Source organism: Canis lupus, chromosome 7 (assembly GCF_003254725.2).
Source record: "Canis lupus dingo isolate Sandy chromosome 7, ASM325472v2, whole genome shotgun sequence".
NCBI lineage: Eukaryota > Metazoa > Chordata > Mammalia > Carnivora > Canidae > Canis > Canis lupus.
Genome location: NC_064249.1, coordinates 18,915,596 through 18,938,359, shown reverse-complemented (window position 1 = coordinate 18,938,359; position 22,764 = coordinate 18,915,596). Strand labels below are relative to the sequence as shown.

Below are 22,764 nucleotides of genomic sequence, written 5' to 3'. Positions count from 1 at the left end.
ACTGGTCCTCTGAAATAGTAGCTGCCTCAGTCAATGGTTTGGAAAAGATAATTCTTACAATATTAGTGTCATATAAACACAAGGACAGAAAACATTTATGAGACTTTCCTGTGAAACAGTAGAGCTTAGACAGTGATGAAGGAATAGAGAATGGGGTTGTTAATCAGGGATGCTTTCTTAAAATTACTGGGACCTTCAGATGATTAAAAAATATATACTAGAAGGTGTATGGTGTGGGGGGTGTAGTTCAATTCATGCGTCACAGTATAAACAAGGTTTTGGGCAGGAGGGTATAGGTAGAAGAGAAGAGTTTGTTTAAGATGAAGTCGGAGAGTGGGATGATTATTGGAAATGAAACCCTTTAGTGGGAATGGCTATTTGGGAGAAACTTTGAAAGACAACCTGTCAAAATTTAATTCTGTCAATTAAAAAAAAATGGCAAAAGGTTTTAGCTAACAACCAGTCAAGTCAAAATCATGGGCATGAAAAATTACCCATACTCAGAATGTTTGGAGCAGGTTAAGAGTGGTGTTTGACCTCCTCATAAGGTTTGTGGATTCCACAGGGTTAGGAATTAAGCAGTGTTTGACCATATGGACTAATGGTAGAGAATTGGTAATGAATGGATTAATGTTTGAAGTTCAAGGAGTAAAAGAAAATAGCACTGTTGACAGTTCTAAGGCACTGATCACAGGAGAAAGTTCCACACACGTTATATTAACCTGCAGGTCCATCAAGACATCTAGACAGAAAAATTCTGGGAAAATATGGATGTAAAGAGAAAAGTTTAAAGTTTAAGTATCCAGTGGGTCTGGGGGTCCAGCTGATAGAAGTGATAGGGAGGCTGGGTCCACAAAAGAGGGACTAAGGAAGCATGTCTGAGAAGATAATGATGCAGGAAAAGGGCCTGGAGAAGGGTAGAGAAATAATGACAAAAATTGAAGTCAGAAAAAAGACTTAAAATGTTTATAAGAAATGTCTAACAGAAAGCATATTTAGGCAAGAATAAATGTAGAATACTTAGGAAAAATGAAAGAAAATGAAGTTGGCATGGGGTCTTTAAACAAAAGTTCTTTCTTCCCACCTTCCTCCCTTTCTTCCTTGCTTTATTCTGTCATCTAACCAATAGTGGGGCTAATTCATGTTTGCTAATTTCTCTTGGCACATAGCTCAATAGCAAGCAAACTGTGGACGCTCACAGAAAATTGGATTAAATGAATGACAGATGGTAATGTTTGCAGCTTAACTGAAAACAAAGTCTCAATTACTGAGTTGGAAATTACACTTCACTTTTGCAAACAAATTAAATTGTAGACTTGTGAGTTTAGATAAAGATATTGAAAGCACATATTTTAGAGCAATGAAAGCAACCTAATTTTGTCCTGGCTCATAGTATCTTTTCAGCGATTTACATATATACAAAATAATCAAACTGAGAAATTCCATTGGGAGTGTGGGACAATAGTCATCACCGTTTTGGTTGTCATATAAAACAAGTAGTTGACTGAGACACCGAAAGTTAGACTTTTAACCCACTGCTTGGGCATCAACCAGGTAACAGCCATAATCTGATGGTATTATATTAATGGCAATATGCATATTCTCTCTCTCTTTTTTAAAAAAAGTACTCTGAATGCCACTGAAATTTATTTCTACATAGCATTAAATTTAATAACACTTTCAAGAGTGATCAAAAGAGAGAAACTGTCAATATAAAACAATTAATTATCAGAATGTACACATATAAATACATCATTTACTTGAACAAATTTTGTAATAGTTTCAGGTGCCAGAGTAAATGTCTTGGAACTTTGAGTCATCCCCAATTTGAGATCAGATGTAGTTTGCTGCACCCAAACTGCCACAGGTGCTTGTGCATATGTTTAGACTCTGGCCCAGAAATGAGCCCCCAGAAAGGAAACGTAACACGGCTGACATTTACCTACACATGTGTCACGGCTCGCCTCAGAGCCTTCAGGGCAAGTTTTCCTAATAGTCCTTCTAGTCCTGGAGAGAGATGTTCTGCTGTTCCTATACTCTGAGTAGGAGCTGTAGAGATGTGAGTACTGTCTGTAATGCTGTTGAGGTTGATAGCTGTTTCTCACAGGGGAGAACCATGCAAGGTTATAGCTATTGTGCTGACTGCCATAATTAGGCAGCCTCTCCAATCCAGCGCAAGATTTCCCGTCCCCTAATAAATGTTGTCCTGGTGGACAGATACACTTGAAGCTGCCGGGGGTGTTGGAGCACTGATATGCACAAGGCTTAGGCACTTGTTCACATTCATTAATATCTGCTCGTGTGCCATGATACATAAAAAAAGAGAGAGAAAAAAAAACCACATACATACACACACAAAACACAGGAATAAAGAATCAGTCTCTGAAACAAACTGAAGACATTATGTTATCCTCCAAAGTTATGAATATGGTAATTTCTCAATTTTTATGGACTTTAGAGAAAGCTTTAATCATTCATTTATGAATATATAGAAAGGTTCTAAGACTTTTCCTAATGTGTATAGTACATAAAGGGTCACATGGGCAAATGTGGTCTTGAATCCAGAAAAACTAGAGTTCGAAGCTAATGCAGGTCTTAATTCTGTTGGAGCAAAGGACTCAATCACATTTCTGGTTTGCATTTTATTATAACATTCTCACTACTACCTCCAATCTTTTATACCATTACAAGTTTCAGATGTGATAATATTGGTACAACTACTAACATTTTTATTTCTTTTGAATCAATGATTATTATTTAATAATCAAGGCAAGTGCACTGTCTTTATAAAAATTTAAAAAGAAGGAAATTAAGACAGAATTATTTCTTCTAAGATATAAACTCACAAAATTCATAAAATTTAAAAAAGCTATTTTTCTTCCTATTCGTATGTTAACACATATTATACACTCCCAACTTTTCCTGTAAATTGGAAGAGCAAATGAAAATCAGAGAACAAAACTAAATTCCTTAATTCTTTACCACAGCAGCATGAAAGAAAGCAACATGAATAAGCAGAATAAAAGTGATAAATTTTGTTTTAAAAATTATTTTAGTAGGGCAGCCCAGGTGGCTCAGTGGTTTAGTGCCGCCTTCAGCCAAGGGTCTGATCCTGGAGACCAGGATCGAGTCCCATGTCAGGCTCCCTGCATGGAGCCTGCTTCTCTGCCTGTGTCTCTGCCTTTCTCTCTCTCTGTCTCTCTCTCTCTGTCTCATGAATAAATAAATAAAAATCTAAAAAAAATATATTTTAGTAAGCTGAAGTTAAAAGTAACATTTTTAATCTCTTTTAGGCAATGGCTCTATTTTCTTCATTGATTTATTTCCTAGTCCAAAGCCTGGCATTCAACTTACTGAACAAATGATTGAACAAATAAACATATTTCATTCTGCGAGGTTGCTGCTATGACTAATCAAGATGTTAAGGTACATGTAAATTACAATGTCTAAACAGAAGACTAAAATGATATGTACTTTTATTAAAGAGCATTTATTTTAAAAGCGTTTCTAGTAATTTTATTACTGTCAACATTTGCTCTGTGCAAAGTACTCGCCTAAAGACTGAATAAAGACAGAACCAAGTCTTTACGGGAGAATTTGCTGTAACTCATTGTTCAGTAGATAACCAAGGCAACCAATTTTAAAAGTGTAGTATGTAAACCAGAAGCCAGTATTTAAAGCCCACACAATTTTTTTCCTGTACTTAAATATTCCAGGAGGAATATAATTTCATAGTTCAGTTTCTTGATTGGAAGTGCATTGATTATAAAGAAGCACATAGATATATTCTATTGCCTGTTACCTGCCTTATTTACATTCAATTATAACTAATACGGAAACAAACAGGCAATTGGGAGAACGGAGTGAGATTCTCAACACAGGGAGTGGAACATAGTAAGCACTATATAGATACTAAAGTAATAATTATCAATTTACTTAAATTGTGTATTCACGTTTTAATCCTTCATGCCCGAACCTTTGTACTACATACAATTATACTTCACATCCAACTAGAATGGATCTGTGCAAACATTTACACGACGTGCACAGAGAGATAATCAATGAGATGATCTTCATGATTAAGTCATCACGGTAACTATATTGGAACCTTACTCTGATATGTGTAGTGTATAGTCAGCACTCTGTAAGTGATGATTATGATCACTTTAAATGTCAGTGTAAATTGAACTCAATATGAAATCTTTAAGAAGTAATTCAATTTCTGTTCTAAATTACTTAAACCAACTTACACATTTTCTTATTGTCCCAAGAAAGCAATTGAGAGTGGAGAGTGGTCCTGATCAAGTTGGTAAGGCTAAGTAATAATGTTAACATCTTTATTACTCAGTAAGAGTTCCCGGTAACTTACCCATACAGGGTCTTCCAACTCCTTGAGACCGGAAACCTCTAGGACATACACAGCGATAGCTGCCTCTTGTATTCTCACATATCTGGTTATATCTGCACTGATGGGTCCCATCTTTACATTCATCAATATCTACAGACACAGAGGCAGTAAAAAGTAATAACACTTCCTCCTTCAAAACCTAAAGTCATTATATTTAAAATGAACACTCTTTAAAATTATTAATGGTTCCATTTCTCATCATGTGGCTGAGACCTGGGTTAAGTTCTAGTTCTGCTACTTATTAACTGGCTCCTTTTCCTTTTCTTGCTCCCTACTATGGAAAGGGTTTTGTTCTCACCTTTGTAGCCATCTTCCCTCTACTCTCTCCACCTTTGGCTGTCTTACTTATACTAGTGAATCTAGTAAGCTTGCTGATGTAGACTTACAGCAATAGTTCTACATCGTTTCTTATCTACAGCCCCACATTTCTGGCTGCTGGCTGGTCCTCTCCATGTCAGTCTTTTACCAGTACTCCAAACTCCACATGCCCTCAGTGTCTTATCATTACTCTCTTTCTTATGACAAGAGCATTCTTTTCCCCCTCAGTCAACCAGATTTATCTAGAACTTATTTCCTCAGTTTCTAAGATTGAGTAATTCTACTTCCTTCAATCAATCCCTTAGATCTCCATTCACATTTCCATCTAGCTATATTTTTGCTGTCATTTTTCAACAGTCTCTGATCTTTCAGCTCAGCTCATCTCCAATTACATACATAATTACAGAGTCAATACTCTTCAAAATATTTATAATCACATATAACTGCACATGATACACTGAGTTGACTACTATTCCTAGTAGATAACAGAAATATTTATCTATGTCCATATCACGGGAAAGTCTTTGAAATCTGATGATCCAACCCTGTCCCCGGTTTTGGTTTTTGTTTTTGTTTTTTTAGGTAATCTTAAGACTTGTTTAAGGTCAGTTAGGAAGGAAGGAAGTATGAATTTTAAACTGTTTTCTCCAAGCCCAGTCCCTTTTCCTTTCTACAAGACTCTCTTTCCTTTTTCCACCATGTCCACCTATTATTACTGTTATTACCATTCCATTCAAGGCAATATTTAAATGTTATCACTTCCGTAATATCTATTAGATACAATTACTCTTGTACAATTTTATTTGTACCTGTTTTATGGCCTTTCATTCTCCCTTATACTATAGCATTTTTTTTCTTTTGATGAAAAAAGTGGAACTAGCCAATCTATTCCAGTAGACTGTAAGGAAGAGAGGAGGAATACTATGTTTCATTTTTGTAAATGGTGCAGCTTATAGTTTTGCTAATTAAGGCAGGCGAGTATAGAAAGGATAAACTTAGGGAAAATATACCTTACTTTCTTGTCTGGTCACTGATTTGACATTGGGAGAATAATTAGTTCTAAAATAAAATATTTTGAACTTTTAATAAACTTGTATAAGCTTTTCTTAACCACTTGTGAAGTTTTAAACATAGAGACACTAAATTTCATAGACACAATGTGAGATAATGTTAATTTACTATGTAAAGCAAATGTGTAATTGATGGGAGCTCAAAATGGTGATAGGCTTCCATGGTGAGCTTCCATTTCTTGGTATAGCCATGAGCCTGGAACTGCACAGCTCAAACATACTAGACGTTGGGAGTAAAAAACCTGTGGGAAAAGAAAAACTTCCTTGTGAGATTAAATTGACTTTAATCATTAGTTTTAAAAATGGATACCTTACTTGGCTTGTCAATGGCAAGTGGATCTCAGTCATTGAACTAGCCATGCACTCACCAATGCAAGTTCCATTTTCTGCCTTGGTCATTCCATTTGGACAAAGATCAATGCATTTATAACCCCCGCGGGTGTTCTTGCAGTGTTGATCTGGTCTGCATACATTCTGTCTACATTCATTCACATCTTGATAAAAGAACAAAGATTAATGAAGATTGAGAAAACAGTCTTTTCTATTTTTCCATAAGAATCATACCTTTAGATTCTAAGGATAAAGATGTTAATTATATAATCACCATGTAAGGTTATTTAAACTCATCAATGTAAGTAACACACTATATTAAAACAGAATGATAAAAATTTAAAAAAAATTAGCTCACATATGGGTAGCCATACTAACCACTTCGTCCTCTTAGAAAAGTAATAATAATAATTATTATATATATTTTATATTATATTATATATAATTATTATATATAAACTTTGTATATGTAACCATATATATTATGGTTCTAGGAAATAATCAGTAACTACAATAGGGAAATGCTAAAAAATGGTTATGTAATTAGAAAACAAAACCTGTAAAGGATAGCATTTGCTTCTATTTTTTTAAAAAGATTTTATTTATTTATTCATGAGAGACACAGAGAGGGGCAGAGCCACAGGCAGAGGGAGAAGCACACTCCCTGCGGGGTGCCTGATGTGGGACTGGATCTCAGGAGTCCAGGATCATGCCTTGAGCCAAAGGCAGGTGCTCAATCACTGAGCCACCCAGCCATCCCTCCATTTCATTTCTGCATGGATGCCAAACACAATGGATAGAGGTATCTTATGTATGAATCCAGCCCAGCACACAGCATATAGACTAGATCGAACACCTAGAAATTACAAAGATGTCATTGTTTTGAATTTAAAGCCCTTTTCTTACCTATGCATTTTCTGCCTTTGAGCTGATACCCAGGCTCACATCCACAATGAAAACTTCCTATGGCATTGAAACAGCGGTGGTGACAGGGGCTGGATTCTTGACATTCATTAATATCTGTTAAATAAAACACAACTTTCATTATATGCTGTTAGGAAACTTGGGTTAATTTATTTCAGATGTCTAACATTTTAATGATCTTTTATCATGGTCATGTTTAAGATCTTTCCTAAAATGAATCTAATAAAATTGCTCTCATATGATCTGCCAGACAGTTGATTGGATTAACTGCTGAATGCCCGTATCTCTCTTCAATGCTTCTCAAAAGTAGACATTTCCTAGTGACTTGGAACTATATGGATACAATACTCCTCTACTTTATTCTATCAGGTGGTTCCCATGTCTGTTTCTAGGAAGTTTTAGCCCTGGAATGTTGCTGACAGACTGGAATACTGAAGATAGGGGGTGGAAAAAAAGCCAAGGTCTTCTGCAGTATCTTTTGCAACTGATTTTTCTTCCTTATTTTTGCTGCTGTTAGCCTGATGCAGGTCTTGATCACCTTGTGCCTGATGGTGGCAACTTTAGCATTTTTCCTCATCTGTAGTCATTGCCAGATTAATCTGTCCAAACACCATCTGGGGTATAGTATAAAAACAAAATGTGTAGGCATGAATTCCACAAATTCATGGGCATTTGCTTGTTTTTTGTACCTTTTCCAAAATCTTCCTTCCTTCTAGTCCCAGAGGAAGAGAGATCTTTTCTCCCATATAAGGAAAATTCCTCTATTTGAGTGTTTGAGCTCTGCAGCCCATCTCCTCCTTCCTCACCAAGATGAGGACCGTGGTCCATTGAGCATTCTTTCCTTATGGGCATTTTGAAAGCCTTCTTCCTTACTATCATCTTCCCCATAATTGAATCTTTCCTACCCTAACACAATCCCTCTCTCAGGTCTATACTCATCTCAAGTTCCTTCTACTTCTCTATTGTTCTATTCCAAACCCTTTGAAGGAACAATCACGACACTTAGGCTCTTTATGTCCCCACCAGTCATTCCCAAACTCAAGATTGTGTCTTATTTTGCCCTTGTTTTCTATTTGAGCTCTTTCATTTATTTATTTTTTATTTTGAAAACAATTTTTTAAAGTTTTAATTTAAATTCCAGTTAGTTAACAAACTGTGTTTGTTATTAGTTTCAGCTACATGAGCTTTTTAAATTTAATCTTTCAAAATCTGCATGTTAATATAAATGCATAAATATGATCAGATACTTTAAAAATATTTAAGTGTAGCTTTTCCTTCTTTCTTTTTTCTTCACTTCCTTTATCCTTTCTTACCTTCCCTGCCCATCAAAGCCAACCTGCATTAACAATCTAGTACAAATAATAACATATTGTTTCTATGTATTCACACACATTTGTATATATATTTACATGTAAATATGTATATATATATATATATACATATATACATATACACACACACATAAATCCATTTCCTTTATCTTTGGTTATTATTTGTTTTCCAGCCACATAATCTTTTCTACACAAGTTACATATACTTTCCTACATCATTTGACAATACCTCATGGAAATGTCTCTAAAGCAAACAGTTGGGCTGCATTCCATTCTTTATAATGGCTGCACAATGGTTTATGGTGTGGATGGACCACAATTCATTTACTCTTTCTACTACTGATAGGCATTCAGTTTTGTATCCACTATTTCTGCCTCCATTAAAAAACTCTGATAGCTTTATTCATAATTGTTAAAACTTGGAAGCACCAGGATATCCTTTAGTAGCAGAATAGATTAATAAAGTATAATGCATTAACACAATGGATGGAATATTATTCAACCCATGAAAAGAGCTATCAACCCATGAAAAGATGTGGAAAAAACTTCAATGCATATTATTAAGTGAAAAAAGCCAATCTTAAAAGGCTACATGCTATATGATATTCTGGAAAAAATAAAACTATGGAGACAAGAAAAAGATCGATGTTTGTCAGAGGCTGGGGGAAGTGAGGGATGAATAGGCAAAGCACAGAGGATTTTTAGGGCATGGAGACTATGCTTTATGATACTATGATATAGGATACATGTTATTATTTGTCAAAATCCATACAGTGTACAACACCAAGAGTGTGTCCTAATGTAAATGATGAACTTTGGATGATAATGATGTATCAATGTGGGTTCATCATTGGTAAGAATTTTGCGACTCTGGGACAAGATGTTGATAGTTGAGAGTGCTATGCATGAGTTGGGGCAGGGAATATATGAGAAATTTCTTTACCTCCCCTTTCATTTTGTTGTGAACCTAAAACTTCTCTAAAAAAATCTATTAAATCTAAATAAAAGCTATTAAAATCATGCAATAGATATCTGGTAGTCTTATGCAATGGAGATTTATGAAGTAGAGTATTCAGATCGTGCTATGTAATCTCTTCTCTCACATATAACAGGCAAATGTTATTCAAAACCGTTGTGCTACAAATATTTAAAATAGCCATGAAATATTACACCTAAAACCTTATCAAGAAGCTCAATCTATAAAACAGAGTTTACTTTAAATGATTCAAAAGGCAGAGGGTTTTGATTCTTAGTATAATGAAGATAAAGGAAGGAACTCCATTCTTATACCTTGACAACTCAGCCCATCAGAGGTTCTTCGAAAGCCAATTCCACAATGGACCACACAGCGATATGATCCAATGGTATTGTCACAGTCTTGACCAGCATGGCAGGTGTGTCCCCCTAAAGCACACTCATCAATATCTGCAACAAAATGAGTCATTCAACTAAAGGGGGTTGAAGAAAACCACCCAGGAACCTGCTATGAAATGGGGATAAGAAAAGCAATAGATGACATTTGAAAATATATGAGAACAAGAATGACGAGTAATATGGTTGAATCATTTCAGGTCAGTTAAGTTGAGGACGAACTCATAGGAGCATAGTGTGATGTCTTTACAGACATCCGTGAGACCACTGATCCATTAGTTGGCATTAAAAAAGTTACTTCTCCTATCTGACATTTCAGTTTTCTCATCTGTTAAATGAGGATAATATGTGTCTCTCAACATTGCTTTGAAAATTAAAGGAAATAATATACACAAGGTGCTCAATCCATACTGGACATTCCATCAATGTCACTCTGCTCCCCTCCTATACCCTACCTCTTCATCTCTCTTTTGCATTTAGAATGGTGTCTCCTTGGACATAGTGGAAGAAATCCTTTCCTCTTTTTACCATTTTAAGATTTATTTATAACCCAGATTCTCACACAATTCTAATTTTGAAGTATATGTAGAGTCTGATAAAAAAGTGAGGTGAGGGAGAGGGGATCAGGGAATGGGCCAAATGGGGAGTGGGAAGTATCAGCTTCCAGTTATGAAATGAATAAGTCATGGGAATACAAGGTACAGCACAAGAACACAATCAATGATACTGTAATAGTGATGTATTGGGACAGATGGTAGCTATACTTGTGGTGAGCACAGTGTATAAACCTGTCAAATCACTAAGGTGTACTTCTGAAAATAATATAACACTATGTGTCAACTGTACTCAAAAACACATCATTTTTTTTTATGTTCCCGAAGTGCTACCAGGATTGTACAATTAACTTAAATTCTTTATAATTTTTTATTTCTTAGTTTTGTCATTGTAAAAATGAACATGATAATAGTCCTGCCTGTCTCTGATCATGGTGTTGTGGGGATTAAGTGGGTCACTATATAAGCTCTCCTGCCTGAAGGTCTCTGCTTATTGCTAATGTGGGGGGCAGAAAGAGTAGGAAAAGAAGAGCATCATTCTACCACACTTTTCCTAGGCCTGAGCTTCCTGTGACCATTGCCTGACCATGTCTATTAGGTCTAGCTTTGGGAATACCTTGACAAGTCTTTCCATCTGCAGCTATGGTGAGGCCTTCTGGGCAGGAGCAATAATAGGTTCCCACGGTATTGTGGCAGATCTGGGAGCAGGGACTCCCTGCTGCACATTCATCTTCATCTTAAACAAAAAACAGAAAGGCCAAATTAGTAGGTAAACTCTCCCGCTTTCTAAGAGTTATTAAAGTCCATGAAAATAGTAGTTCATACAACAGTCACTTATGGAGGACAATGAATTGAATCAAAGTAACAGGAAATTCTCTAAGAGCCACAAAATAGAAACACTAAGCAAAAATTAACTTTGGGTCCCCAAATTATCTTGGATAGTGACTAGATGTTTAAATTCATTCTAAAACAACAAGATGACCTGTGATCTAAATTTTTTTTAACCTACCTTAACTCATTCCTCACAACATTCCTAGGAGACAGATATTTTTTATTACCATCTTCATTTTGCATGATAAACTGGAGCAACAAAGAGGTTAAGTAAGTTGCCCAAGGTCACACAAGTCATTATTGGCCGAGATGAAATTTGAACCTGGGCATACTAGTTTCTAAAGACCACTTTTCTAGCACTAAATACTAGATTACATTGCCTACCCAAAAGAGGCACTGTACACACAAACCTGAGCTCCTCCAGCCATTTACTCAGCTGTTTGCTTATCTGTGACTCTCCTGCATGAGTATTTGGATGGGATGAGGCTGGCTTAGTCAGTGGTCCTTGGTGCATATCGTGCCCTATCCTCTGAGCAATTCTAGGGTTAGTGATTGGGAGTTGGATTATTATTATGTTTCACGCCCATGGCATAAAAATTACCAGAGGCCAGTATTTTGTCCTTGTGTTCACTCCACCTCTATACTTGGTCATGATCTCTGACACACTTTACTGCTGTCAAATTAAAAGTACAGGCCTTGCAGTGACCTTAAATTCAAATCTAGCTCTGACACTTGATAGCTGAGTGATCTTAGGCACCCGACTTAACTTCGCATCTCAACTTCCTCGCATGTAAAATGGGACACTTATAAGATTGTTGTGACAATTAAATATCTAGTAACATGGCAATCGATGTCCATTAAATTGATTCCATTACTAACATTTTTTAGAAAAATAACAATGCATTATTCCCATTCTTACCAGCACAAAAGGGTCCAATTGAGTCTAAGGCAAATCCAGAGGGGCACTGATTACTGCGATCTCCTACCACAAAGAGAAAAGCAAAATTAACCGACTGCGATCTCCTACCACAAAGAGAAAAGCAAAATTAACCGATGTGTTAGAATGTTAACACCTTGTTTCTTTCCAGGACAATCTTCCCTGGGAAGATATGCTAAAGATGGAAAACATCATACAACAAAAGCAATAGGTGAAAACAAGCAGGAATGGAAAACGTTTCCTTGTTCCCCAACCAAGAACTAAATGAATCATAGTCCAGAAATTGTTGGCAAGCAACTATTGGAAACAGATCTTCTCTTTAAGTTGTTTATATTAATCAAAAGAAAATGAAATAAAACCATTCTGTGATAACGAAAAAGGATCCAAGATCAATGTGTACGCCAGGCATAACCACAGGCAAAGTCCTATTCCACTAGCCATTATTCATTCTGTTCTAGGATTAGGATTATTTTCAAGCCACTTAAATAATTCATGCCAGTGTAAACCAGAAACTCTAATGAAGGAACTCTCTCCTTTTGTGGATCTCCTCCATTTGCAATGTAAAGCATTTGAGTCAAAGTCCCCTAGGTGTGCTCAATGTTTTCCTTTCCCATGTAGTCAAAGCAAGGGGAAACAGGCATATTGGGATGGAATAGGTTGAAGTTATGTCAGAAACAAACATATTAACAAGAATAAATGAACTAGTTAGGGAATCTCTTTCCTTAGAAAATAGCTCTGCCTTGACTGGTTTAAGCAATTTAGCAAATATTTTTCAAACATTATTGAACTGTAGAAACTTATATAAAATATATTTTGAGTTACTAAAGTAATATATGTGTGCCCACACACGCACACAAACTAAAAGACAATCATTAATATAATAAATTTCTTTTGAAGGAAATTTTATTTAATTCATATTGTATATTCAGTTCATATTCAATCTCTGAGAAAATACCTTTGATTTTCTTTCAATTCCAAATGCATAAAACCATGCTTGTTTATATTAATGTTTTAGGTGCTTTTTATGGAGGCAGTCCAGGCATTACTTTAGATTTTATTTATTTATTTATTTATTTATTTATTTATTTATTATTTATAGAATAATTCTTTTTTTTTTTTTTTGAAGATTTTATTTATTCATTCATGAGAGACACAGAAAGAAAGAGAGGCAGAGACACAGGCAGAGGGAGAAGCAGGCTCTATGCGGTGAGCCCGATGTAGGACTTGATCCCGGGACTCCAGAATCACACCCTGTACCGAAGGCAGGTGCCAAACCACTGAGCCACCCAGGGATCCTCTACTTTAGATTTTAAAGATATGGATGCAAGTAATTTTCAGCCACTGATCTCAAGAATACAACTCAGGTGGTCATTATAATTCATGCTTCATTTTTATTTATTCACTGATTCATTTTTGCATTCCTACTACAACCAGTATATGTTGTGTAGGGCACTGCATTGGGGGCTCTAATTGTGGAAAAAATGTGTCATATGATAAGTTATTATCTGTTAGTAGTTTTAGATTTTAGGTTCTCAATAAGGGAGATATCTTCTATTAGGTAACATTCGGGCTATTTTGCGGAGAGACTTTTGCTGTTTTGGTGATAGAAAGGCCTATTAAAATTTAGTGAGTGGGGCAGACCGTAGGGCAAGTTTTATAGTAATGTAATGTGTGGGATAATGATGCAAGATGAAGATTTGTCCCTTGCCTTGAAAGATTTTCATAGAAGTGAGAAAGTTGTGTGTAATAAATGGAGGCTAGAACCTATCTTCCACATATTAAACACTTTTTTGTGTGATTAAAATATACAGTGAATTTTCCAGGAATACAACTGTCATATACATTGATGATGGTTGATTGTACGTTGTTTTATTCAATACATTACCAAGAATTACTTAGTGTTAAAAAAAAAAATCACACCGGAGACCTACATATATAGGTTCAGCCATTATGAATACTTCTCTCTTATCTTCCAGTTATAGTAATGTCTAAAGATTTTCATACTGAAATACTTAATACTTGGTTATAAACTGTATCCTTTTATTTATTCTTTATGTTATAAAGTAAGCTATTTTGAATTATACTAGTTATGATTTTCCTTTAGACATAGGGCAGGGGTATTACAAAATATTTTTTTGTGTTATTACTATGTATAATAATTGTAGAAACTTTGAAAAGTATAAAATTCCTCGTAACTTTGTCACTTGGGACAGCTACTACCAATAATGTGATGTTTTTCCTTCTATGAATATACGCTTCAAAAAGTTAATTTAGGATCTTTCACCCTAGAGACTAATGACTGTCAAAGTTTATTGATTATAAGATAGAGCTTATTAAAAATATAGATTCCTTGGCCCTATCCCAGTCAGAAGAAGCCTGGGAATTTGTGTTTTTAGCCAGAATAATGGTTTCCTTATAATCACCACGGTGTGGGCAGCCCAGGTTTAAATCATACTGTGTACTGCATTTCAATTATTGTTATGCCATGCATATTCTTCTGTCACTTGTTTTATTGTTAATACCTAGAACAATGTCTGGTACACAGCACTCAACAAGTATCTTGAGCTATATTTAATTGCTTTAAAATTATTTTAATGACTGTTTAAGAATTTATCATACAGCTATGTTACAATTTACATACTTACTTCTTGCTTCTAGGATATTTATTATTGGCCATATCTGTGATTTTCTTAGGGCAGATTCCTGGAATGAGATAACTACAAAGATGTGATACTGCTTCCCAGAAACGTTACATGAATTAGCCCCTGATGGCAGTGAATCAGGCTGTTCGTTTCCCCATACCTGTCCAGTGCTGAGTGGTTATCATATTTTTTAATCTCTGACAATGATAATTGGAAAATGGTACTTCATTGTTTTAATTTGTATTTCTTTGCTTATTGGTGAGGTTAGACAGTTTTTCACATTCATTTTGTCATTATTATTTCTTCCTTTTGAATTTCCTGTTCACAGCCTTTACGTATTTCTTATTGGGGTGCTGTCCTTTTCTTATTGATTTTTTTAACAGTACTATTTATGTATTTATGTATGTATGTATGTATTTATTTGAGAGAAAGAGATAGAGGGCATGAGCGGGGGGGGGGGGGGGCAGAGGGAGAGGGAGAAGCAGACTCCTTGCCTAGCACAGACCCTATGTGGGGCTCCATCCCAGGACCTGGAGATCATGATCCTAGCTAAAGCATTCTTAACCAACTGAGACACCCAGGCACCCACCAGTGCTTTTTTTTTTTTAAAGCAAGATCCATGCCCATGTGGGGCTTGAACTCATGATCCCAAAATCAAGAGTCACATGCTCTACCAACTGAGTTAGCCAGAAGTCCATTCTTATTGATTTTTAAAAGCCTCATACATATTAAGGTTAATCATAGTTGTCTATAATGTACAAAGCAAATATTCATTCTTGGTATATATTTTACCTTCTCAATTTTGTCTTTGTCTCCCATGAAGAAGTTTTTAAAAACTTATCTGTAGTTAAATTTCTCTCTCCTTTATTGTTTCTGATGCCCTCTGATTAATTTGTAAAATATAAATATAGTTTATAATTCTATTTTTAAAAATCCATTCTATTTTAAAGATATAAAATTAAAAAATTATATTGATTTATGTTTGTGAATTGACTTGACCAGCAATTTCCAAATGCCAGCCTACAGACCAGGTACATTAAAATCATTAGGGGAGGTGTTAAAAATACAGACTTCCAGGTCCAACCTTAGACTAGCTAAGCCAAAATCTTTAAGCCTAGAAATATGAACTTTCATCAAGCTCTTTAGGTGTTTCTAACTGCATTGTAACCATAGCTCTAGTCTAGACACAATATAGAAGAGAAAGAACTTGCTGGTTAAGCAACCAAGAATGCAAGCTTGCCCCCTGGTGGTCACTTAGAAAGAAAATTTAAGTACCTAACATAATTCACAGGAACCTCAGCAAACAAATGTGCACATATCAGATGTGACTCATAAAATCATAGTGTTTAAGAATAGTAAAGGGTTATAAATATCCCATAGTGTGTTTTCTTCTATTGTGAGATCCATATTTCCCAACTACACTGTTACAGATACCACAAAGACTTTCAAAGGCTTAGAGAATTTACATGATTAAAAGGTGTACATGACTTTAAAAAATATTTTTAATTCTTGTCCCAGATGGTATAAATTCATTTTTTAACCAAAATCTTATGCAAAGTTATCTTCTTTTAATTATATGGAGTACTGGAGAAAGTAGAAGCAGGTCATCCTTGAAAAGTGGGCATTATTAAGGAAGAGAAATAGAACTCTTCATTCCAGTGGCTCTTTTCCTTTGTCCCAGTGACTGGAACATGCATGACAAGAGTAAACTGAGGTGGTGGTAGCAACATATGAGTGGAGATGGTGTGAGGCTAGGGGGCTTACCGGCTGTGAGGCTTCATGAATCTATGATCATCTAAAAAAATTGTGAACAGGTTCTGTTAGATTACTATGATCTAAAATTCGATGATGCAGTTCTGATAGGTGCTGATGAAGAAAACAGTCATGTGCATGAGTGATGAAAACAAGAGTAAATGGTGAAAATGAGTTTTTAGTGTATCTTCTGAGCATGATAAAACAAAATGATGCTATTTAAAATCTATTTGGATCTATTTTAAGAAAGCTAGCAAATAACAGAGGCCAGTACGAATCATTTTACTGTACTAATACAAGCTGAAAGTTCAAAGTTCAAAGACATTAAAATATTTAGTGTCTATAAAATAGCCACATGCAAGTATCTCCTGGGATCAAACTTCATGGGACATGGAATGCTGATTATTTGGGTGCCTCTTATGATTGAAAAGAGATCTTAGGGTATAGATACATCAAAGAACTACACAGCATTAAAGACCACTGAGATCAAGAGTCGTAGAACTATGCTTAGAAAATGAAGAGCAATTGAAAAATTATAATGTCTAGGAATAAGAAATGACAGTTGGAACCCTGATTATTGCTGCACAATTTTTAAAAGCTGCTTTTAAAATATGGAAACTTTTTTTTTCTTACTAGTTTAGGTTGAGATATACTTTTACATTATGTTTAAGGAATTAAAAAAAATTCCTTGAGTCATAACAAGAATAATGGGCTAGAGTACCCAGAGAAAACATCATTCTGACAGAGGATATATTTTTTAAACCTTTCTGCATATCTAGAACAGTAACTCCACCATGTTATATGGAGAAGCATATTAGTAATCCAAATACACTAAAACTCCAGTGTGATTGGCTTTATCATAGGGCTTTACCTCTTACAAAACATGGACAACATACATGAAAACCTGGTATCAGTAGGTTCAATCTGTGCCCTAATATCCTTATTCTGAATGGCATTGATGCAATTCTTTTGCCCCACCCCCACTTCTTTAGGTATTAAATACCTTTTTTCCCTAAGATTTTATTTTTAAGTAATCTCTACATATAATGTGAGGCTTGAACTTACAACCTTGAGATCAAGAGCCACATGCTTTACTCACTGAGCCAGCCAGGCACCCTACTTTCACCCTTTTAGAAAGGACTGAATGGAAAAATGATCTGGACTTTCCTTTACCCAAAGTACCTTTGGAAATTGAAGCATGGATTTTAAAACCCAGTGTCTCTTCTAACTGGTTGTAGTCAGATTCCACAGAGGAAGCATGAAGTGTTTCTACCAAGAAAGGCATTCTTCCCTGTGCATCATCATAGAAAACGGTGTGGTTCCATGTGTATGGCACGCTGACGCCATCAATGGTGAACAGCCGGGTTGAGTAGGCATACAGCTGCCCAGGACCTGTCTGAATGTAGTCCTCCGTGTAATCCTAAGGAAGACAGTATAGAATGGAAGATCAGCATGGCTTATTCCGTTTTTTTTTTTTTTTCTTGAGGGTAGTATGAGATGCAGAATGAGGAAAATAAAGGCTAAGGGGCTATATATATATATATACACAGTTGATCCTTGATCAACATGATTTGAGCTGTGTAGGTCATCATATGTGGTTTTTTTTTATACAGTACAGTACTTTAAGTGTATTTTCTCTTCCTTGTGATTTTCTTACTAACATTTTCTTTTCCCTAGCTTACTTTACTGTAAAAATACAGTATGTAATATATATGACATACAAAATATATGTTGACTACGTTATCGGTAAGGTTTCTAGTCAACATTAGGCTGTTAATAGTTAAATTTTGGGAGCCAAAAGTCATAAGTGATTTTTGAATGCCCAGGGGAGTAGGCACTGAACCTCCACACTGTTCAAAGGTCAACTGTAGCTATAAATAAAGTTTATAGTTCAAAGCTGTAGGTCAGGAGTAAAAAAGGATGTGAAAGGGTGATTACCATTCTTTAGTTTCTGAAATACTTTTATGGGTGATATACAAAAACTTTTGTATAACAGTTTGTATTCTTTTTATATGTGGAATAATAAACAAATGACTTAAATCAGCATAGCATTTATTTTGGTCCTGGTAAATAGGATCAGTAATAAACCAGTAAGTATTACTGGTAATAAAACCAGTAAGAGTGTGTAAAGACTTATTCCTGAAGATTTCTATACAAAGACAAGCTAGGCATTTCTAACTTTAGTGGTTTAGATATTCCTCTGAGCAAACAAGGGAAACTACATAAGGTCTCCATGCTCTTTCTATGAATCTTTGGTTTCTACTCTTACCATTACTCCAATAAACAGTGAAGGCATGTTATCCTGACTTTTTACCTTTACGGTGACTTCAGCAGGTGACTGAAGCTGCAGGACATAGCCACTCACAACAATATCTAGAAGCAAAGCACCATCAGAATCCAAGCCCCGGGCAATATGAGTCATCCGCAAGATTTCTCCTAGGAATTACAATTCATTCATTTTAACAGCAAAAAATATATGGTTTGTGTAAGTACAGAGCAGATTGACATTACATATCAGTTCAGCTATGTTATTTTACTTCAAACTTCAATAAGCATAGACCATAAGGAATTAAATTATTACTTAGTCCGTGAATTAAAGAGTTAGGCTTATTGAATGTAAAGCTTCTTTTTCTGTGGCAAAAAATGTGGCGTATGATTATGTGAAGGATTCTACATTTTACTTATTTATTAATATTTTATTTGCTAAGTGGGTTCCTTGCCAGTGTGGGGTTTGAACTCATGAATCACATGCTCTACTGACTGAGCCAACCAGGTGACCCGGATTCTACACTTTAAACTCACAAGCAATAGCAAGACAGTTCTGCAAAAATAGATCATCTATGAGAATGGACAGGGAGCTTCACCAGGTAGACTGGCAATACCATAAGTCTGGCCACAGGACTTTGCTCTTTCTGATGCTTCAAGAAGTAGCAAAGGGGCATTTTAGTAAGCGAATGATCATGAAGAGACCCACTTGTCTTCTGGGCTGATTAAAGCCCTTTCATCAGCCTTTCTTCTTTACAGAGCCCTTTTTCTTTACCATTGAGGCTCTTTACCTTTGAAGAGGCTTGTAATGAAAGTCAATAAAAATATGTATGCCCTCAGGAAGGCCCATGAATAACTAACACATATTTATTAAAACTAAATGTAAAGTGAAAAGCCCTTAGATTTGCTTATTTTTTACTTCCACCTTTTTGATAAAAAGAATCCCTATAAGGTATCCTAACCAAACCTCAGGTTCATAGACAAGTCTTAATAGCAATGACTCATTTTCTTGCTCTGTTTTAGCCTTTAAAACTCTCTGAGGATTTAAAGAGAAAAGATGAAAAAAAAAAAAAAAGAGGAAAGATGAGAAAAAACTTTTGGGGTATAGAAATCACTATACTGTTTGAAAACACATGGGCTCTTATAGATCCATGTCAGTAAAAGTTTACAGGGAAATATGAAATTGCTCTTATATCATTTATGATAAGACTACATCGAAAACTTTAAAATTATTCTCTGGGGGAATATATAAACGTATTTTTTTAACCAGCAACTTTTAAGGCAATCATATTTTTTATAGTAATAAAATATTAAGTTCAACTAACCGGTTGCAAATTCCACCTGAGTTTCTCTCTTGAAGACTGCATTGGTGAGGGTGAAGCCATTGACTGCTTCTCCTATTTCCTTTGCTGCTGTCCAGTAAATAGGATTTAGAATAGAAACTATTTTTCTCATTGCTGGACCTAAAGAAAAAAGGATAAATAAGGTGACAAAGAGAGATATTTACAATCCATTGTTATTATTATCTTCAGAGCCTGTTACTTATAAGGATGAATCCTAAATAATCTTGAAAAAGAGCAAAAAATAAGTATCAGTATCTCACTTGTCTTTAAGAATTTACTATTGGGACAGAACTAAGGACTATCATACAGATCATTTAGAGGTAGCATGGTCTAGAAGCTTTAAGCAGAAATAATAAGTGAAGAATAGTATATAATTTTTTATAAAAAAGAGGCTATCGGTGTCCATCGAAAGATGAATGGATAAAGAAGATGTGGTCTATGTATACAATGGAATATTACTCAGCCATCAGAAACGACAAATACCCACCCTTTGCTTCGACGTGGATGGAACTGGAGGGTATTATGCTGAGTGAAATAAGTCAATCGGAGAAGGACAAACATTATATGGTCTCATTCATTTGGGGAATATAAAAAATAGTGAAAGGGAATAAAGGGGAAAGGAGAAAAAATAAGTGGGAAATATCAGAAAGGGAGACAGAACATGAAAGACTCCTAACTCTGGGAAATGAACTAGGGGTGGTGGAAGGGGAGGTGGGCGGGGGGTGGGGGTGACTGGGTGGTGGGCACTGAAGTGGGCACTTGACGGGATGAGCACTGGGTGTTATTCTGTATGTTGACAAACTGAACACCAATAAAAAATAAATTTATATAAAAAAAGAGGCTATTAACAACTTTTATAAGCAAACAGACTTACCAAGACTTCGAGGTACGTTGGTAATCTTGGCATGTATTATTCTAGTATCAGAGGCAGGACTATCTGTTACTGTGGCGTTAAGAAAAGCAATTCCAAATTCAACATCATTAATATTTCCAATAACACTTCCTCTGGCTCGCTGTGGCCCACCTATTGGGGGAAGAAAAAATATTGGTGGATAAGGAAACAATTTCATCAATGTTACAGGGGACAAAATAAGGCCAATATTCAAAGATGCTACAAATCTTCTTTCAAACATTTAAAATATCATATGACATCTGAATTTAAGAGTGAAATAAATAAGCTTTCAAAACATTCTACTTTCATGTAACACTCATCATCCCACATAAATCTAGGGTCCTTCCAATCTATATACATCATGGCATTATTTCACAATCCAAAGAATACAATCAGCACCCAGTCCCAAAGCCAAAATAAAGAATGTGTTTGTTGATGGTGATGAAATGATGATAATATGAGAGTTTATTGAGCATGTTATGTACCATACTAAGCACTTAATATGAGTTAACTCTTTTCATCTTGTCAAAAATCCTATAAAGTTATCTTAAATGGCCACAGTTTGCAGACTATAAAAGTAAAGTTTAGAGACCTAAGTCATAGAATGAAGGTCTGAACACAGATGTGCTTGGCATCAAAATCCATGTTCTTTTATCTATTGCCTCCTTTGTGAGAACACAGAGGGAAAGGAGGGACCACCTCAAAACAACTCCTGAGCCTCCTTTTAGGTCACTGCCAACATAGGTGAGGAGTTTCTAATAGGTATTGTTCAGTCCATCTGAACATTGGGTTTCAGATGGAAGGTTTACCAAGTTTTCCTTAATATATATACATACTGGAAAATAGTTAACTTGAGAAAAATTTGAGAAGGGTGTTTCATTTTTAACAGTGCTGCAGAATTCCTACAGAGACAGTTGAAAACAACTACACATTTAAAAAAAATCTCTATAGTAATTTTAAGCCTTATTTCCATTGTTCAGCAAAATTATTAGTTACTGACACAGAATGGGTGATTAAATGAATGCTTTTTAAGTGAACTGCATGCTTTAGCAAGAGAAGGAAACATACTGGGAAGAAGCTGATAGTGAAATTCATAAATATTCATTACTTGATGGCTTTTAATTGAATATATTTCTTAAAAAATCACTAGATGTTTACAATATTGTTACATATTATAAACCAGGGAGAAATACAATGGTATTTAATCTCAGAAAAATCAGTAAGAATAGGGGTGCCTGGGCGGCTCATTTGATTAAGCATCTGCCTTCAGCTCAAGTCATGATCCCAGCCTCCTGGGACTGAACCCTACACTGGACTCCCATGCTGAGCAGGGAGTCTGCTTCTCCCTCTCTGCTTGCCACTCCCCCTGGTTGTGCTCTCTCTCTTGCAGTCAAATAAATAAAATAAAATCTTTAAAAAAATAAAAATCAGTAAGTATAGTATTTCACCATTTTAATTTGCATTACTTTGTTTATTGGTGAGAGAATACATTTTTTTCACATTGATTCAGTCTTCATGTTCTGGACTACATTTATTTGTTCATCAAGTGCTGAGAATACAATAATAAGAAAGAAAAAAGACATGAGGCTTGCCTTCATAGAGCTTATATCTGAAAGAGGGAGATAAACATTAATTAGAATTCCACAAATGTAAAATTGAAATGTACTAATGTATGTGATATCTACTACCAAGGGAAGCCTGAGAAGAAAGTAAAAATAGAGTGGAGAGCTGATGAAAGTTAGGTCTTAACTAAGCCAGAGAAGGCAGGACAAAGGCTTTCTGGATAGAGGAAAGTG

The 22,764-nt window shown here is 35.4% G+C and overlaps 1 protein-coding gene across 1 annotated transcript in view; it reads right to left on the bottom strand.

The window, feature by feature from the left end:
- Nucleotides 1-22,764, bottom strand: part of HMCN1 (hemicentin 1) — a 456,859-nt gene that overhangs the window by 11,445 nt on the left and 422,650 nt on the right. The window contains 11 exon segments of the mRNA XM_025430103.3: nucleotides 1,943-2,293; nucleotides 4,370-4,498; nucleotides 6,165-6,290; nucleotides 7,033-7,146; nucleotides 9,672-9,806; nucleotides 10,923-11,042; nucleotides 12,057-12,119; nucleotides 17,651-17,888; nucleotides 18,783-18,904; nucleotides 20,059-20,196; nucleotides 20,951-21,100. Of these exon segments, the coding sequence (XP_025285888.3) occupies nucleotides 1,943-2,293; nucleotides 4,370-4,498; nucleotides 6,165-6,290; nucleotides 7,033-7,146; nucleotides 9,672-9,806; nucleotides 10,923-11,042; nucleotides 12,057-12,119; nucleotides 17,651-17,888; nucleotides 18,783-18,904; nucleotides 20,059-20,196; nucleotides 20,951-21,100 (1,686 nt within the window).